This window comes from Lynx canadensis, chromosome B2 (assembly GCF_007474595.2).
Source record: "Lynx canadensis isolate LIC74 chromosome B2, mLynCan4.pri.v2, whole genome shotgun sequence".
Lineage (NCBI taxonomy): Eukaryota > Metazoa > Chordata > Mammalia > Carnivora > Felidae > Lynx > Lynx canadensis.
In genome coordinates, this window is record NC_044307.1 from 117502868 (window position 1) to 117523309 (window position 20442).

Genomic DNA, 20442 nt, shown 5'->3' on the forward strand with positions numbered 1-20442 from the left:
AGAAGAAAGGAATTGCCAAAGTAACAATTCATTTGCCACAACTCAGCATTGATTATAAAATACTTGCTAAGCCCCTACTCTTTGTCTCGTATTTAATAAAACCCTTATTTCCCTGCTTACCCATAAATGATGTCTGGACTCATCAACTCTGAAATTTTATGTTAATAGCTATTCTGTAAGGGAAAGAAATAGGGCAGGACATGAAAGCAAGTGTTAGCATTTCATAGCAGAACCCACTTCATTGCTATCACTCATGAAGGAGAGAGTAAAGCTCTTCCTTTAACTCAGTAAAAATGTGCCGCCCTATGCCTCTCTGCTGGAGTTAACACTTGGGCCAGTGAGTTTCAATTCAATGTCTTTCTGCTCTTTAATCAGTTTTTCTTAGAATGGTTTCTAAAAATGCATATATTCATTCAGGGATACGGAGGAAAACTACCTCCAGTCAGTGGCTTGCCTGTGATAGAGAGGGAGAATTTCATTTTCACAGACACCATTAAAATATGCACCCGATCTGTGGAAAGAGGCTATTTTCATGTTCCAGTCAACAGCTCCATATGAAAACTTCTTTGCTGATCTGGATAAAAAGGAATGTGCATGGAAAAGTCTTGAAAATGGTTTTATAATTTTTTTTTTTATTTTAGCCACCAGTCTGGTCAAAAAGTTATATGTGTATAAAATTAATATGGTATATGAAAGTAATTCAGTTTTTATATTTTGACTTGCTGAATATTTTTAATAGGACAGTTAGTCGGTATTTTTTATTGTCTGTTTATTTTGAAAAAACTCTGCTTTAAGGATTTGAGGTATTAATAGGTTTGGTATTTCTTTTGATCATGTTTTAAATTGTATTTATTTATTTTGAGAGAGAGAGAGAGAGAGAGAAAGAGAGAGGGAGAGAGAGAATCCCAAGTAGGCTCTGTACAGGGCTCGAACTCTCAAACCCTGAAACCATGACCTGAGCCAAAGCCAAGAGTCGGAGACCCAACTGACTGAGCCACCTAGGTATCCCTGTCATTATTTAATAGGGCAATTATGTTTGTTTTTATTGAAGATACTTCCTTTTGGAATGGAAGGGCTACAGATTACAATGGAATTTTAGAGTTTGATATTTTTCTTTGTTTTTCAAAAAAGTACTATTCTAAAAGTTATGAGTTAAGGGAAAATAATAATGTTCCATGGTCAAATAAATTTGAGAAATGCTTCTTGCTCTATGTCCCCCAATTGGAGCATTACACTGAACATTAGTATGTCAGAAGATCTGGGCAGTCATAAAATTAAAATATATGTTTAATTTGCTTAACCCAATGTTTGTCATATTTATTTGAGCCAGGAACATCCAGGAAACTAGCGTTCCAAAGAATAAACATTTAGAAATGCCCTTATAATCCACTGGTTTAAATAGCCATTTTCAGACCCTTGCTAATTCAGATCCAATATCAGGCGAAGATTTAGAGGCTGAATCTTTCATGTTAATGAACTGATGCCTCAGTATGCAACAAGGGTCCAAAATATATGAAGCAGTTAAAGGCTAGGCCTAAGCAAATATTATGGTGAGAAAGCACATAATTCAGAAAGAGCCTAGCCTCCTCGTCAGAATGAAGGGGAGAAAATCAATGAGATAAGGGGTTCCCATCTGCTTTCTGAACAAAACAGACTAAACAGAGAAGTCCCTCTCTTCTTTCCTTTGTCAGGCTATTATTTTTAAGCCCTCTTTGTGGATAGTTTAATACTTTATTTTATTGATGTCATTGCTTCTGCAATTATTCAATAGATATACGTGGTCCAAATGCTTGGGAAAGTCGATGTTAATTTGAGAATTAAAGTAAATTTATCTTGAAGTAACAGTGATAATACAGACATGGTTCGTCTCGCTCAAGTAAGACTTTCTCTCTCCTTTACAGCCAACATATCAATTGTAGATATAGATACTAACCAGGAGGAGAACCTAGCAACTTTATCTTCTGGAAACAACTTTGGTCTTGACTTGAAAGCAGATGACAAAATATATTTTGGTGGTCTGCCAACACTGAGAAACTTGAGGTAATGTAGTGTATATTTAGAGCTAAGGATTAAGTTTTAATTAAATGGCCACCCTGCTCACTGGAGTTCTGCAGTTTAATTACAACAGGAATGTCGCATAACCTTTAGTTGCAGAAAGGCTTAATTAAAAAAAAAAAAATCATGTTACATGTTAGAACAACACCAGGATTTAGACGCCCAAGGATTAATTGGATATCTTTGTTGAAGAGATGGATGGAAATCACTATTTCCCTCATATTCACCTGATGAAAAGAATTGTAAAAGTAATTAAAGGTGGAAACTAGAGTTGAATGTGCGTCTTATAATTGCTCTTCTCCTCGCACATTCACTGCAGATCATGGGACACTGAGATTGCTTAGTGTTCTAAAAATCAGTCAGTGTTCCAGAATACTGTGAGTATAACCTATTTTGTTGCTAAGCATTAGCATACTAATGCTATGTTGGAGCTTTCCCATATGTCTAATGCTAAAGCTGTATTAGTTATTCTTGTGTCCCTGCCAACATTTTTTTTAATTTCACACATGTTTTTTAGATAGCAGGATGGAGAGATATAATTAACCCATAGTTTAGTTCAAAAAATAAACTCAAGAAACTAAAAAAAATCTCAGGAAATATTTCATGTGTATTTAATTAATTTACTGCTTGTTATAAAACATCTCATAAGAAAAAAGAGTTATAAAGCACTTGGTGCTCAATAAATGTTAATTGAGTTTAATTAGAATGGAATGAATTGACTTGGTTAAACCGTAAGAACTTACTATAAATACAGACTACCTCGTTTTTAATTTTTGTTTTGTTTAGTTGGCTTGTTAGTTCTTTTTTTTTAAAAAAAATTTTTTTTTCAACGTTTATTTATTTTTGGGACAGAGAGAGACAGAGCATGAATGGGGGAGGGGCAGAGAGAGAGAGGGAGACACAGAATCGGAAACAGGCTCCAGGCTCCGAGCCATCAGCCCAGAGCCTGACGCGGGGCTCGAACTCCCGGACCGCGAGATCGTGACCTGGCTGAAGTCGGACGCTTAACCGACTGCGCCACCCAGGCGCCCGGCTTGTTAGTTCTTAATGGTTATAAAAGTCCTATCGCGGTGTTTCTTTTCTTATTTTTTTTTAAGCTTATTTATTTTGGGGAGAGACAGAGACAGTGTGAGTGAGGGAGAAGTGGAGAGAAAGGGAGAGAGAGAGAGAGAGAGAGAGAGAGAATCCCAAGCAGGCTCTGCACTGACAGTGTGGTGGCTTGAACTCGTGAACCATGAGATCATGACCTGAGCCAAAACCAGGAGTCAGACACTGAACCGACTGAGTCACCCAGGCACCCCTTGGTGTGTCTTCTCTTAAAAGACGCATTATGATTGGAGGGATTCTCAGAATAACTGAGAAATATGGTAGTCAGTTGTTTTTGAATTTCCCAAACGAGTGGTGCAATTTCAATCTCGTTTTATGATAGCTAGCATACAGACTGAGTTTTACTCTTCTCCCTGTACCTAGATTCATGGACCAAGCAACTAAATACCAGCCTTTCAAGAGTATAAGTTGATAAGCTTCATGGGGCTTCATTCTGCATTCATCCACATTACGATATACTTGTGTTAAGCATGTACACTTAACAGTGTCTGGTCAGAAAAACTCATTGCAGATCAAATGCGTTTGGACTGTGACATAGTCATTACTCAAATATCTGTTATTGTCAAGTGTTCGCTGAGAATCTACTATGTGCCAGGCACTGTATAAATACAGATCTGACAGTTGCTTCAGTCTAAGATTTATTTTGCAAGATCATTAACTAAATTCCCTATGAGTGAATTAAATATAGCCAAAATAAGGCTATCAAGATGTAGCTTTATGTATTCTAGGGACGACTTGGTTTTAATTACCATAAAGTAATTTTAGGAATTATCTATAAAGGTATATTTGTTAGCTATATTGAGATAGGTTTATACATTCATTTTCAGACTGCATATTTAATAAATCTGTGTCACTAAAATGTTTTTACTTGCTCAGTACAGCATTTTATAATTATGGTATTTCTATGGTAAGGTACATTATCCCCATACAATCTTTAGACATATATCTGTGAGTAAGCAAGGAGCTTTGCATTCTTAGTTTGCTGTTACTTTGCCCACAGACAGGATCTTAGTATGGTAAAGTTCAAAAGATGAGGTAAACATAAATTATTTTTACATATATTAAGTTCAAGCTCATCGAGAGGCAATATTTATCAACAACTCATGAATACTACAGCATAGCAATGTTTGCGCATTTTCTCATTCATCAGATAGATTAAAATTAGTATTTTAAATTTGTATTTCAAAATAAACGTTAAAAAAATTGAAAAAAAAAACAAAGGAAAAGGGGTGCCTGGGTGGCTCAGTTGGTTAAGCATCTGACTTCGGTCCAGGTCTTGATCTCACAGTTTGTGAGTTCGAGCCCCACATCAGGCTCTGTGCTGATGGCTCAGAGTGTGGAGCCTGCTTCGGATTCTGTCTGCCTCTCTCTCTTCCCCTCCCCCACTCATGCTCTGTCTCTCTCCCTCAAAAATAAACGTTAAAAATTTTTTTTTGAAAAAACATTTGTACTTCAAAATAAACATTTCCCATAGAATAGTGTGGAAAGAAAATGGTCATCTTTGGATTCGAATTTCACAGGGGTCAAGGGCATATGTCTGTTTTCTGTTCTGTTGGTTTTTCACATTCCCTTCTTTTTAAGCTTGCCATGTGATACTTTTTAAAAAGACTTATGATTAAAGTATATTGTTTTACTAAATGAAAATGCAATTGCAAGTAAATTGTGTTTGTTTGTTTGTTTTTTTTTTCTTCCCTTTGACCTAGTATGAAAGCAAGGTAAAACTTAAATTATGCATGCCTTCTTCAAGTGCATGGGTTGGGTAAATGTGGCTTCTTAGACACAGCAGTGGTGCAGAAGCAGAGCAATACCTATGCAGCTTAATTCGTAGTACATTTCATGAGCAAGTAATACATTCTGAGAGTTCTCGTGCTGCCCTTTACTTACTGAGATGCTGCTGCTCACCCACCGTGAATCGGGCTGCAATTTCACTTATTTCACCAGCTATGAGGACAGATTTGCTCTGCTTCCTTTCTGAACTGCCCACGCACAGTGCCCCCTGGTGCACATACGCAGGAGCACACATGCAAAGGTCAGCTGGTCAGGTTGATGGGCACGATGTAGCTCTGGGGACAGAGCAGAGCGGTCTGTTGGGTTGAACCCTGGGCTCCCATCTGTCAAGGACCATGCTGTCTGCTGAACAATCAGCCTGTGCTCCCAAATGCTCACCACTGCCTCGCTGCTTTTTGCAAGCCTGCAAATATGCAAATGTTTACAGGGCCCTTGCACCTCTTTGCAAAGCTGTTTATTTATTGTCATGTTTATTTAGAGTTAGCCATGAAGCCAGATAAAAGGAATCTCTGGAAATAATATATTTTAAACCAGTATTTGCCTTAATGGTGACGAAGTTTGTGGACGGTCCCCATAGTTTCCCAGGAGCATTTTAATTCCTGTTTGCAGAAAGACATTAGCATGAAAGCTATGAGCAGCAGGCCTCCGTAAGTGGCTGATCAAACCCAGCAATGTGCAGGGCTGGCACACTCTGGCTAGTGCCTGGTGTTTTGATATTTCAGAGCCTAGCTATGCCACATTTCTGGAAAGGAGATAATATGGCCTAACTTAGCCAAGACATTTTTAAAACAAAGTGTAGACTTCTAACACCAGAAACTAGAATGTATAGAAATGAAAGTATATACAAAAAAATTATCCAAGTTGTTTTATCACAATATAGTTATGAGCCTAGTCATGCTTTTTGCTGGGATGGCTAAAAGGCAAAGGCTGGCTTTCAATGGAAATATATAAAACTCTGGAGTGACACTGTGTAGCTTTGTAATGCTGCCTTTGAGGCAAACAGCGGAAAAGAGGCCTGTGGTTACCATTAGGAATCTGATCACATGTGATTGCTTATCCCCCGTGCTTTTCATAGCACTGAGCCTACTAAATCATCGTGTTTTGAAATAGTTCATTGTGTGTCCGTGAAACAGTGAACTATATAACTTGTAGAAGAGACTTACTTTATTGATAGGACCTCTGAAAAATTTGTGATACAGCAGTCATCCTTTAAAAGAAAATATGGAAGCAAATGAACACTGGGAATAAAATTCACCCATTCCCTATGCTTTATAAATAAGAATATAAGCAAGATCCTTACCCTCCAGTTGGGCATGTTCTTCATAATAACAAATCGACTGAGCAGAAGGAGGAGACCTTGGGAATAATGGGAAATGACCAAGGAAAATGAAGCAGTTCCAGAGAGAGAAAAGACAGAACAAATACGTGACATGACATAAATCACCTGATACACATGCCAGGGTCTGATTTTCTTTCCCACCTGTTTTTCCGCATGCCCTATGTTTTTTATTGAGGCAAAAAAGGGAAACCTGGCATCATGAGACAATGAGAGAATTAATCATTATCCTAATAATATTTTGGTGTTGATTGGGCAGGTTTTACAGATGCTTATTAACACCAAAAAAAAGTATTATTATTTTTTATCCCGACAGACCTGTATTATTCAATATGGTAGCCATCAGCCACAGTGACTACTTAACTTTAAATTAAATAAAATTAAATAACAACGTCCAGTTTCTCATTGGCATAAGCTTCATTTCAAGTGCCAATAGCTACATGTGACCAGAAACTACTGATTTGGACAATGCAGAACAGAATATTTCCATCATCACAGAAAGTTCTATTGGACAGTGTTGCTATCGACTAAATAAAGAAGCATCATCACTGACATCCTACTAGCTGCTATCCATTGAGCACTTCACATGTGCTAGCATGTTGGGTTTTTTCTAAGCAATAATGAATAAAAAGTAAACATGCAAGTGTTATTTGGGTATAGAAGACATTTTCAACCTTAAGGAAGATGGGTTTTGTGCCTTTGGTTGCTTGATTTTGTTATTGCCCCATTATAAAATAAGGACTTTGGGGTCAATCTATAAATCCAATGTTTAAGTATGTTTTTTAGACTATGTAATCCAAAAGAATGTTTCTTAGGCTTTGTTTTAGTTAAAACTTTAAAGAGAAATATAATATTATCTTAATCTTCAGCTGCCCTTTCTCTCCCCCGAAAAATCTCAATGACAAAAAAATTTTTTTTCAAAATAAATGTTTCCCATGTTTTCCCTAAATTTTTCCCCTAAATTTTAACTTTTTTGGTTCATAGTTTTATTACTCTCCCTACTCAATTATCTACTCTTTGGTACAAAAAAGAAAACCATTTTTTTACACATATGAAGCACTTAAGAAATCAGTAATTCCTGTAATTTAAGTGCTGTGGGTAAGATTATTTTTAAAAGAGAGGAAGAACTGCATAAAGATTCTTTCTGCAGGATGGGGTAACATCCATTTCATCCAACCAGTGGATAATGGAAGCGTGGTTTGCTGGGTACACGTGTGCACATATGCACAATTTGAGAAACACGTGCCTCCCGTGTGTCAGTTCGCGCCATATGCTCGTGTCTGGTAGTCGCAAACACCATACTGCCATGTCCCTAACGACGTTGCTTTTGTTTTGCGTGTAACTTTTCAACAGACCAGAAGTAAATTTGAAGAAATATTCGGGCTGCCTCAAAGATATTGAAATTTCGAGAACTCCATATAATATACTCAGTAGCCCTGACTATGTTGGCGTTACCAAAGGATGTTCACTGGAGGTTGGTTTGTTTTTAATGGCTTCCTAAATGCTTTCATATCTGACTAAATTGACTTAGTTTGGGTGTTCTTACGGGGAGCAATCCCTTGTTAATATATTTTAAATTCTTAGCTATACGTAAATAACAAAGCAAGATTGCAGTGCTTCTACAAATTACCATAATCATATAAATGCAGGAAATGGTGTGATGAAGACCCCGAATTGTGAACCAATTTCCCACATGGATAATACTTCATAACATCTATTTTTAATGTTAGCCTCTTTTCTGATTCTCTCTCCTTTTCAAATACTACTTTTCCCTTTCCTCATTTTTGTTAATCTATTTCAGATTTATTTTATCTCCCTGTGTCATATATAGCTTTATTAGCAGCCTTAAATTTTTTTCTGGAATGTACTAGGAATTTACACAAATAACAAGTAATCGTTTATACCATAATCATTAGTGCATAGCATCATGTCTACAGCCTGAGAGTCAAGCCTGCTTTTCTTTGGAAATGGCACAGACTAGGAACTGTCTACAAAGACCATCTTTGACAGACTGCAAAGCCCTTTGCTGTTAGGTATCTTCAGTACCTTTTCTTTGTACCCAAAGCTACCCCTAGTTCCATTTACCTAGTCTGCTCTGACTCTTCGATAGGGGCCGACTCATAGGAGAGAGAAATAATAGACCCAGCTCTGCTCTCTTAAAATATCTCTGACCAAGAGTCAACAGTCATTAGGAAATATTAGTAGGAAGTTTATGGGAATCCTGAAAGCAATGAGTTTGTTTCTTAAAAAATGTTAAAAATATCATACTTACAAAATTTTGATTGCCTTGATATGACACAACTATTCATTTCACTGCTTTCTCCAACTGAAATTATTTTAAAGCATGGCTATAGAGTTCAGGGAAATCACGGAAGAATAGGAGAAAGGAGAAGTGAATCCATCTGTGAGACCAGAACTTCCGGGGTCTCCATGGTTCATAGTTTGGAATTGGCCACAGATATCCATTATGAGAAGCTCAAGAGTAAGGACTAGGGAAATACAGAATTGAACTCTAAGGATCCATGCTGGCTTCTTTAAGGAAGTTTTACTAAGAGCTTTCATGTTGCAAAGGCTACTCTCATCCACATCCCAAAGATATATACATGAGGATGGCAAACTGTCCAGAAAATTAATAGCCTGTATGTGTGAAAATGATAACTCTATAAAGGCAATTTTCTGTCACCAGGAATTATTTTACAACTGAAATATGAGGCAGAAATGATGTGGATAAATATTGAAAAGTCTGCACAGTAGTTTTATCAGAACTATCCAAAAGTCTATCATTTGAAAATTGGAAACAAAAATAGAGGATATATTTTACAATACTTCTGTCACTTACCTGGGCCTGAAACCCTGTGGGGGAAAATATTCTATGCTAGAGGATGCCATGATTTTACTCCAGCAAAATCCAGAACTTTGAAAATGACCGTTTTAAGCACTCAAAATGCCCAACTACATGGGCTTGCTTAAATAAATCCTAGCACATTTATACAATGGAACGTCCTTCTGCCATTAAAAGTGATGATGAAATTTATGTTTCCTGAGAGAGGTATCTCCCACATACATAAATTTAAAAAGGAATTTACAAAGGAATGTGCCTATCAAGATTCAGTGTAAATATAAAAAGGAGGAGAGAGCAAGGTTGTGAAAGATGAATGAATGAATGAATGAATGAATGCATGCATGATGAACACACGAATGAATGAATAAACGCGATATGCTTCTGAACAGCTTTGAGATGGAGTGAGTTTTGCTTTCTCTCTTTTACACTTTGCTACTATCTGAAATGTTACTGCTTTAATTTTATCATTAAGGACAATTACTATTTTCATTTTGAGAAGTAAAATGGACTACGAAATGTTTGGTGTGCTTATTTTTAAGATTCAGGTTTTACCTGATTTTTTAAATTTTTCTAGAATATATTTATACATTTGATAGCACTGGACATCTTACCTTGGGCTTATCACTGAGGAAAATGCAGACATAAACCATGGTCGTACTCATCTATAAAATATAAACAATTAGTTGACAGAGGGTATTTAAGGGATTCTGAGACTGTTTTCAAGAGAGATTTAGCAAGATAGAATTAAACCAAAAGAAAATGTTATCGATCAGTGATAATCATCTGTATTTTAAATCAAAAGTGCTCAAATAAAAGCAGATGCCAGAATTTTTATTTTAACCCAAACTGCTTAGAAAGTTCGGTCATGCCTGGAGATATTATTTCTTCAGTTGCTCTTAAGTTTTCCATGTAACTCTTGAGTTTCATGCTTTCTGAAACAATGTATTTTATGGTGCCACTGAGTGCTTGAAGGAGAGTGAGATGGAGAAATTAATTTAAATTTTTATTTCTGATGTTTTCTTCTCTTTTTCCCTTTTACCCACAGAACGTTTACACAGTCAGCTTCCCAAAGCCTGGTTTCGTAGAGCTGTCCCCTGTACCGATTGATGTAGGCACAGAAATCAACCTGTCCTTCAGCACCAAGAATGAGTCTGGGATCATTCTCTTGGGAAGTGGAGGGACGCCAGTACAACCTCGTAGGAAACGAAGGCAAACTGGACAGGTACTCTCAGACCTAGTTAACAATGCATTTTCCCTAGTTCTTATATAAAACAGTTATTTTATGAGGAGACGTGTGAGACATTTCGGTTTTGGAATGGTCTTTATTTAATTTTTAATTATTAAAAAAAAACCTTTTAACATTTATTTTTGAGAGACAGATCATGAGCATGAGAGGGGCAGAAAGAAAGGAAGACACAGAATCTGAAGGAGGCTTCAGGCTCTGAGCTGTCAGCACAGAGCCTGACACAGGGCTCAAACTCACAAACCATGAGACCGTGACCCGGGCCGAAGTCCGACGCTTAACCGACTGAGCCACCCAGGTGCCCCTATAAATTGTCTTTATACATTTAGATTTGCACTGTTTATTTCTCCTATCATCTTTCTTAGGACAGTTATCTCCATTATGATTTTCCTTGTGGGTCAGTCCTAGGTGCAGTCACGCTTGTATTTGCACCTATATTCTGTATGGGTTTAGCATATGAGTATTTAAAGAGAGAAAGCTTAAAATATATTCTAATTACAATCATATTCTCTTGTCTCAAAATCCAATTCCTTATCTGGATATCTGTAGATATCCAGCTAGGATACCTTAAATTCAAATTTAAATTGCTTCTAGGATCAATTTCCCAGTTTGACTAGCCAACATGATGCAGTCTGTTGAAGCCTAACCCACTCCACCCTCTCTGGACACAGAGAAGGCAGGGAATGGACCTGGGATAGAGAATGTTAATAGAGCACAACCAACACAAGCATGGACAGTAGTCTATGCTCAATTTCACTCATGACATGAACTTAAAGCCTACATAGTGTCTGCATTATAAGGTGTGAACTTCAATTTTCATAGCCCATAGCCATTTGATTGTTAAAAGCTGTCTCTTAGGCACCATAACTCTTTACTGCCGTGGTATTTCTCCAGTACTTTCAATCTAATGTTTTTAAATATATATATTTTTTCCACATGATCTTGTTTTTCTCAATGAAAGAGTTCATAGGAATTACCTAGTCTGCCATCACCAAAGAATGGAATGTTTTACAAATATGTCCTTAAATATGCATGCATTCTTATAAACCAGGTTGTGTTGTTTGTGATTTTATGTTTTTTAAAAAATAATTTAAAATTGGGTAACCAGTAATACGGTGGACCCTTGAACAAAATGGGAGGTCAGGACATTGCTCCCCTCCACACAATCAAAAATCCACATATAACTCCTGATTCCCCAACAACTTAACTACAAATATCCTACCATTGGCCAGAAGCCTTACCTATAACGTAATCATTCGATTAACACATATTGTATATTATACGTATTATGCAATGTATTATATACACTGTATTCTGAAAGTAAGCTAGAGAAAAGAAAATGTTATTAACATCATAAGGAAAAGAAATACATGTATAGTATTGTATTGCATTTATCTAAAAAAATCTGCATATAAGTGGATCCACATAGTTGAAACCCATGTTATCCAAAATACTATATAATAAATCTTATTCTTCTCCCTAAGAAAAATAAATACCAAACAAAATAAATTCAAAGATGTATAACCATGAGTAACTTCAGTTATCTCAGGAATACAAGAGTATTTTAATATCAGAAAATCTAAAAATTATATAATCATCTCAATAGATGCAGTGAAATCATTTGGTAACATTTAATACCTATTCCTGATTTTAAAAAAAATAATAATATAGATGAATATTAGAAACTGAAGAGAGGGGCGCCTGGGTGGCGCAGTCGGTTAAGCGTCCGACTTCAGCCAGGTCACGATCTCGTGGTCCGTGAGTTCGAGCCCCGTGTCGGGCTCTGGGCTGATGGCTCAGAGCCTGGAGCCTGTTTCCGATTCTGTGTCTCCCTCTCTCTCTGCCCCTCCCCCGTTCATGCTCTGTCTCTCTCTGTCCCAAAAATAAAAAATAAAAAAATTAAAAAAAAAAAAAAAAAAAGAAACTGAAGAGAAATGAAAAAAATGCACTACATACTGTATGATGCCATTTTTATAGATTTCTAATATAAGTAACACTAAACAGGCAACTGGCTGGCTCAGTTGGTAGAGCGTGCAACTCTTGACCTTGGGATTGTCAGAGCTCCACATTGGATATAGAAATTACTTAAATATAAAATCTTGAAAAAAAAAGTGGGGCACCTTGGTGGCTCTGTCAGTTAAGCATCCTACTTCGGCTCAGGTCATGGTCTCACAGTTCATGAGTTCGAGCCCCACATCGAGATCCGTGCTGTCAGTGCAGAGCTGGCTTCAGATCCTCTGTCCCCCTCTCTCTTTGCCCCTCGCCTGTCCACACACAACAAAAATAAATAAAATACACATAAAACCACATACTGTTTACAGATATATGTGTGAATTTTCAAAGATAAGGTTTAAAAAGCAAGGGAATGATAAACATGAATTCCATGTTGTGGTTACCTCTAAGATAGTGAACCTGGGGGATGGTGTTGGGAGGAAACTCACAGAAGATGCGATCGTACTGTTTCTTAAATTGGGTGTAGATTTACAGGTATCCATTTAATTGTACAGTTGTGAACATAGCTTCATTATCTACATGTCTCTTATGTTGTGGGTAATGTACCAAATAGTCATAATAAAAATATTTTTTAAAGAATATAGAGGAGAGGGGGCGCCTGGGTGGCGCAGTCGGTTAAGCGTCCGACTTCAGCCAGGTCACGATCTCGCGGTCCGTGAGTTCGAGCCCCGCGTCAGGCTCTGGGCTGATGGCTCAGAGCCTGGAGCCTGCTTCCGATTCTGTGTCTCCCTCTCTCTCTGCCCCTCCCCCGTTCATGCTCTGTCTCTCTCTGTCCCAAAAATAAATAAACGTTGAAAAAAAAAATAATTAAAAAAAAAAAAAGAATATAGAGGGGAAAGAGTGTTATTTTCTCTCATTTCTTACTGCACATAAGCACTTATATAAATTTCCTCTTAAATTCCTTATCTTTTAATCTTGAAAAATAAAATTATTTTCTTACTATTATGAACGATAAGCTAGTTATAATAAGAGGACCAGATGAAACATTGTGAAGTAGGTTTTTACTAAAGGATATATCTTTCCCAGGTCATTGTCAGATAATTAAGCACCACCTACTGGCTCCAAATTTCTCCCCTTCAAGACTAAATAAATGGACTTAAATCACCAGCTTTCAGGATAGTTCCTAAAATAGAACATGTGCCCATTAGAACAATTCAAATGAGAACATATTAAGTACTATACTACAAAGTAAAGTGGAAATAATATGTTAACATTTCAACATTTTAATGATAATGAATATTCATTTTTTAATCTCATCGAAGTGCTATTTGAAAGAGGAGACAATGTTAAATAGTTCACGTCTGTTGTAGAACCAATGCTGATTACACTGACATATTTTATTTTCCAAAGCTAACGTTTTGATGCTATAGGGTTATTTGTGATTCTGTTCTGCTAAAGGAGTTTGAGACATCGAACCGTCATTCACCTGAGAAAATTTTAATTGAGCGAGTGGTTTGCAGTTGCCTCTTTGATGGATGGTGAGCACGAGTCCAGGCCCTCTGGACATTGTGCTTTGGGCATACAGCTGCCTAGACCATTTAGTAAATCATCAAAAGCATTATGATAGGTGATTGAAACCCTCTCCACCACCGCAGGTGACTCACAGCGGACCGAGTGATCATGGTGCCCTCATGCTCTACAAGAAAGGGAGCACACATGGCATCAGCTTTGGGGACAAGGAATGCATTCAAGCTCCCTGGGGTTCATAATCTGATCTCAAAACCACACTGGTTGCTATAGTAACAGTAGCAAGAAGAAAGCAGTCATGTTTGTGGATGAAAAATTGTCTTCCTTCTTTCTAAGTGTGGGAGACAAGTTACGTGTTGGTGATAGCAATCTATTCCAGCAGCTCAGAGAACAAATTGCAGTCTAAACACTCAAAATGCCGTGAGATTGGGAGTCGGATCTGATTTCCAGAAGCTAGCTGTCCACTTGTGAAGAGGAGGGAGAGGGATTGACACCCTTTGTTTCCTGACGCGTTTTGTGAGTTAGAGACCCGGTGCAAACACAGCTGTTACCTTCAGCATGGCAAATTTGGTTTGCGGAGGGTCCTGTATTCCTACATCTGCTTTCCACAACATCTAACGAGTAAAAGTGGCCAATGATTAAAGAGCTTTTGTCAGCCACTTTAAATACTCTAAGAAAATATTGAGCCTTAAATTCTCAGGTAAGATCTCAGAGCCAATGAATCTGCAGATCTGTCAGGGAACCTTTAACGCTGTCGTAGTGGAGACCCCTCTTTAATCTTCAACCACCCCTTGATATTGCAGGCCTATTATGCGATATTCCTGAACAAGGGCCGTCTGGAAGTGCATCTCTCCATGGGGACAAGAACAATGAGGAAAATTGTCGTCAAACCAGAGCCGAGTCTGTTTCACGACGGGAGAGAACATTCCGTTCATGTCGAGAGGACTAAAGGGTAACAATAGCCCTAGAGAACTTGTAACTAACATAAACTCCTTGGCTCACATTAGTCTCTGACTGGACCTTCGTATGTGTGGTCATACAAAGCATTGTGAAACTATCAAGTCGCTTAATTTCATCTTCTTTACGTTTCATACTTCAGGAACCTCATTTACCTTGGCCCCTAGGAATTCTCGTAGCATTTTTTATTCTGTGCAGTTCTCCGCTCCAGCCTTGGAAAAACCAAATACATCTTCTGAAGCTATAGATAAGAAAAATCCCTCCCTCCGCACCTCTCAAATATTCTCTTCTCAAATAAGGTATGCGCATAGCGAAACACACAGAACAGCTCAGCCGGAACCAGCAGCCTTTGGCAGCTGCTATTTCATTCAGGTTCCAAAGCAGTTATGGCAGCTGCTTAGAAACCTGTCACAGATCCGGACTGTGCAGCAGCTGCAGGACCTACTGAGAGCTGCTAAGTGCACGCCTCATCCCTGTCCCCCCCTAAGGTGCCCGGGGTCCCTGCAGAGTGGCTTCATGAGGGAACAGAGCTGAGGGAGAGAAGGGAGAAGGCTGCTGTCCAGCCATCAGTGCGTGGAGGCTGCCTCTCTAAGGATCCATGAGAGCACTGCTTCCCAGCCCTGAATCACAAAATTGGCAGTAATAGTGTTGTAAACTCATCTTTCATGTCTCCACAACAGTGCGGCACTTGATATTTCCTTTATTGGGAAAGTCATCTGTAGTTTTCATCAAAATGTTGTATGACAACTCCGGTAATCAGTTTAGAAGGACAATTAGAGAAAAAGAAAACAGAAGCCCAGAGATTTCAGACCTCCAAACTAGCAAGCCATTTAATTAGACTGAAAACATAGAAAAGAACTGGAAATCAAATGTGAGAAAACCTCAAGACACAGGGAATATTTGTAAATATGACAACAGTATGAAGGTCTAACAAGAGTTCAAGTGAACAGATGCTGTTCTATACAGACCCATATTTTCTAATTATCCTCTTGTGTGGATTACAGTTTAGATACGTAATAAAAATGTCGTATCTTCTAAGTAAATGATAAAGCTTTCCTTGGCTTATTTTTTTTTTATTATATAGAGCATTGGTTTGTGGCTATGTTGATACTAAGCATTCTTGCAGAATATCTACTAACTGAGATGTTTAGAAACCATGATTAAGACAAATGAGGGATCAATATTCAGACAAACTAAGAACTTTTACTAGCCTAATAGCCAGATATGTCGGTCATGGTCTCTGAGGAGGAATGCAAACTGAATTTTCTCATTTGAGTCTCAGCAACCGCTCTGAAATACTATTTTACATGTCTTCTAGACCAGATTTCAGGTTCTTTGCCAAATGCTAGTCCTTCTCATTGTGAGGACTTTGTAACGTCTTTAAAAATTTTAAAAACTTTAAAAATTTTCAGCGAAACAAGTGCAGACTTGAGAAATACAGCTCACAAAAAATAATCACCCAGAATATGTTATTCTGTACAGAAAGGATTCTCACGTTCCCAAGCGCATTACAATCTTGCGCTAAGGTGTCCTTTTAACAGGTGTCTCTTCAAGAAGGGCATTTTATGATGCCAACTTCACAGCTGTTGGCCATTAATCCAACCTTTATTTGATTAAGTTCGGTGTATAGTACATCTCTGAAAACTGGTCATTCGGTTAATTGGCCATATAAACAAACAGTTTTGCCATTCACTGTTAATTAAAGGATAATGTATTAGACATATTAGTGGGTAGTCACTGAACTCTGTGGCAAAGCAAGAACACATCTGCTACCATAATGTCTCATTCAGCACTCTGAGGTCAAAACATAAGCATCGCCTATCCTTTAAGTAAGTGCTCCAATTAACTGATTAACCAGAGATCACTAATGACCCTAACAACTTCACCCAGAAACATTCTTTAATGCTTCATACTCATTCTGTGACACGCTCTGTGTCAAATACGAGACACAGATTATTTCCTTTGATTGTGCTAAGCGTATGTGAAATCTGCATTAATATCCTTCCATCACAGATGAAGAAATATTAACTAACTTGCCCCAAATCACGTAACTAGTAAATAACAGAGCCAGGATTTAAACCCAGGTGTATATGATTTTCACACCTCTACCTGTGCTTGCCAACTATTTATTCTTACCCTTTTTTGTGACCTCAAAGATTGTATTACTTCATGTTGATTATGATACTCTCATTAATTTGGAAATGCTTGCTTTCTCCTAACACCATCCAGATCATAAATGTCAATTATGACATTTTCTTTCTTAAATGAAAAGCCCCGGATAAAATGTTAATTTTCATACGACCACACAAAATCATTGGATTTTTACCAAACTGAGAGGCAATCTTTTCAAGATTGTCCTGGCCCTCTTCTCTCTCCCCTATTATCTCTCTTTATCCTTCCTCTTTCACTCTCTCTCTCCTTTTCTACCCCTTCCTCTGCAAAAATCTCATTTGAGTTACTTTGGTGTCTAATTCCATGGTACTCCAGAGATCTCTACCTCTTGTAAGGGTTTTGCCCTCTTAACCTTCTCTTGGCCTCCACTTACATGGCCAGTAGTTCTTCCTAAAGCCCTGAGAGCCTGGAGTAGATGCATAAGCAAGTGGTTTTCTCCTTTGTGAGAGCATTCTTCAATACAGGTATAGAATTGGGCTAAAGGCCACAAAAGTTAGACCAGATACTTCAGGAATAATCTGGATTTCCAGAATGGGCTCATGATTTGGACACTGAAACCCAAATATTTCTTACCATCCAAAATACGTTCAATCAAAATAGAATTGCAGGTTTTGTTTTTCATGTAGATTACAAATGTCAGGGTACTTCCTTTAATATCTTCTATAACCCATTTGGCAGATTGAAAATTGGTATAAGATTGAAAACAAAATCTTATACCAATACTCCAAACAAACAAGAAACAGAATGTAAGTAATAAAATACTCAATTATGAAACTCCAAGAATCAACTGTTGAACTTGTAAGAAAATACAGCTAACTTATCATAATACGAATAATAATGTTTATTGTAGTGCTTTTTGCACATTGTAGGTCCTCGGTAAAGAGTTATTGAATAAATACTTAAACAACAGGAAAGACACCAGAATCCTAATGGACATATTGGTAATGTTCCCCTTTAAAAAAGAGCTAAATAAATAATCTAGATTTGATGCTCCTAGAATGTAAAATACAAGCAGGATTTAGCTATAGTCTTCTAGCAATGCCCTTATTAAGTAATACAGCTTCAGTGCAATCCCTTAATTAATGTTTTCCATGGTTTAAAGCAGGTATTTTTATCCTCATTTTATAAATGAATGAAATGAGATTGAGCAAGATTAAATAACTGGCCCAGGTCACACAATAAGCTTCTGCACTAATACTTAATTCCAGTCTGTTCCTCCCGAAAGCTCGTGTTCATTCCGTATCTCTACCCTGCGATCTACTAAGAAAGGACCACTATAATGGTCGTGGGGACAGAACCAGATTAGACAATCTACATCAGAAACATGAGGGCCTCTGGCTTTTTAAAAATTCTAATCAAGAACAGAGATTTGCTCTCTTAGACAATCTTTAATAGTGGCTTAAACCCCTCATTAAAATTCTTAGGAGCATTGCTATGTCATGTTAGTAAGAGGTTGCTTTTAGCAAAAGGAAAAAAAAAAGGTGTGTGTGGAAGGGGACTTCTTGGTGAGTCACACATGCCCAGAAGTGAGTGCTTTTCTAAGTCTCATAAAACACTAGCATTCTTAGCAATAATGTTGAACCTCCTGATTTTTGCCAACACACTCTTCCAGAGTCTGGTAAAAAACCAATATGTCATTTCCCCCTATGTTTCCTTTGAAAATAAATCCAACCTGCTCCCTCTACACCCCCTGAACAATGACATTTTGAGCACCAATGAAATCAATTTTTTTTTTTTCATTCTCTTACATCTGAACTGTCTCAAAGTGGACCAATAGCTCAGGGCTATTTCAGAGTGTCTTTGCCCTGGTTTATTATTTCTAGCCCCACATGTGGTTTTTATTCTTTATAAAATCAAGCAAGATGGCCTTTTAGGACTGAGTTTTCCAACTAAGTACTTTGGTTTTCTCCCCAGATATGTAGTAAGTTTTCAGTAATCCATTCATGATCCTCGGGCTAGTGACTAATACTTATGACTAATAGCTCATGCCAACTGTTTGGGACTGAAATTCAAAACCTGCATCTAGAACAAAAGAAAAAAAATGCCTTTGGTCTTTGTCATCATCAGAATTTTTTGTCTCCTTTGATTCTTTGCCCCAGGATCCAAGGATGGTGAATAAGTAACATGAGGTTCTCAATTAGTAATGTGTGAGTTATCTCTCATAAGCAAATTAGGGAAATTAATGAAACAGTCACTAAGGAAAATTATGGCAAGGAACAATTAGCATGATGTTCTTGCCTGCCTCTTCTATTCAAAAGCCAGCAGCTATGTTCTTTATAAAATGCCCTGTAAGTGTTTGCCGTTGAGTCCTGCAATCCAAACTCTCATGAGCACAGTTTGTCCCCCAGCAAGAAGATAATAGCTAGCACAAACCAAGAAATAAAGAACCAAACAAAATGTGACCCCACGCTGTGCTAAACCCACTGAGCCTTATACGATTAGCTATAACGGCACTGTACAGAAGCCTCAGCTCTATGGGTTTGTGTGTTTGGGGCCAGTGTTGCCAAAGCCAAGGCTAACGTTACAGCTCCACTATTACCTTCTTTCAATCAACTCTCCGAGAGAGCTAATGGAGCAGGGGGAGGCAGAGGGACAGAGCCTGAGAAAAAATATTGTTAGCTTAGTGTAGAATTCCTAATTATCGAATTTTGGCTCACTTAAAAGCTACTGGAGGAAGGGGTGAGGGGTAGCAGGAAAGAGTTTGATTTCCAATTATACTGGATGTTTTGTGTTTTATACTGTGTATTTTCAATGTTTTATCAGCATGTTTACTGTTCAAGTCGATGAAGACAGAAGGCATATGCAAAATCTGACAGTAGAACAGGCAATTGAAGTTAAAAAGCTTTTCGTTGGGGGTGCTCCACCTGAATTTCAACCTCCCCCGCTCAGAAATATTCCTCCTTTTGAAGGCTGTGTATGGAACCTTGTTATAAACTCTGTGTAAGTACTTCTTCTGTTTGTTTGTTTTTTTTTTAATATGAGGATCCCTGTTGCATCTACACTACACAAAACCATGGCGTGGTGGGGGGAGGGGCGTCCAGAGAAGACCTTCTCATTAGATTTTAAAAATTGCACTGCTGGCCTTTAAAAGGGGGAGGAAAAATTCAATGGTAAGGAAGCAAGACGATAAAAACTAATAGAAAGTATTTAATTGTAATCCTATTCCATTAGCCCCATGGACTTTGCACAGCCTGTCTCCTTCAAAAATGCAGACATCGGTCGTTGTGCCCATCAGAAACCCCGTGAGGATGAAGGTAGAGAAATTCTAGCTGAAATAGTTACCCAGCCAGAGCCAGTGCCCACCCCAGCCTTCCCTACACCCACCCCAGTTGTGGCACAGGTGAGTGTTTTTAGGCTATTGCTTTCTAATTTTAACCTGTATTCTAGTTGTTTTCAGAGAAAAGATAATTCAGGATATCTCATATGCTCTACTTCTAGAATTAGAGGAAGGGAAACTGGTCT

At 37.9% G+C, this 20442-nt stretch overlaps 1 protein-coding gene across 1 annotated transcript in view; it reads left to right on the forward strand.

The window, feature by feature from the left end:
• LAMA2 (laminin subunit alpha 2) overlaps nucleotides 1-20442 on the forward strand; it is a 615841-nt gene that overhangs the window by 561156 nt on the left and 34243 nt on the right. Inside the window, 7 exon segments of the mRNA XM_030316311.1 lie at nucleotides 1902-2040; nucleotides 4866-4877; nucleotides 7640-7760; nucleotides 10174-10350; nucleotides 14655-14803; nucleotides 19744-19920; nucleotides 20152-20320. Coding sequence (XP_030172171.1) covers nucleotides 1902-2040; nucleotides 4866-4877; nucleotides 7640-7760; nucleotides 10174-10350; nucleotides 14655-14803; nucleotides 19744-19920; nucleotides 20152-20320 — 944 coding nt within the window.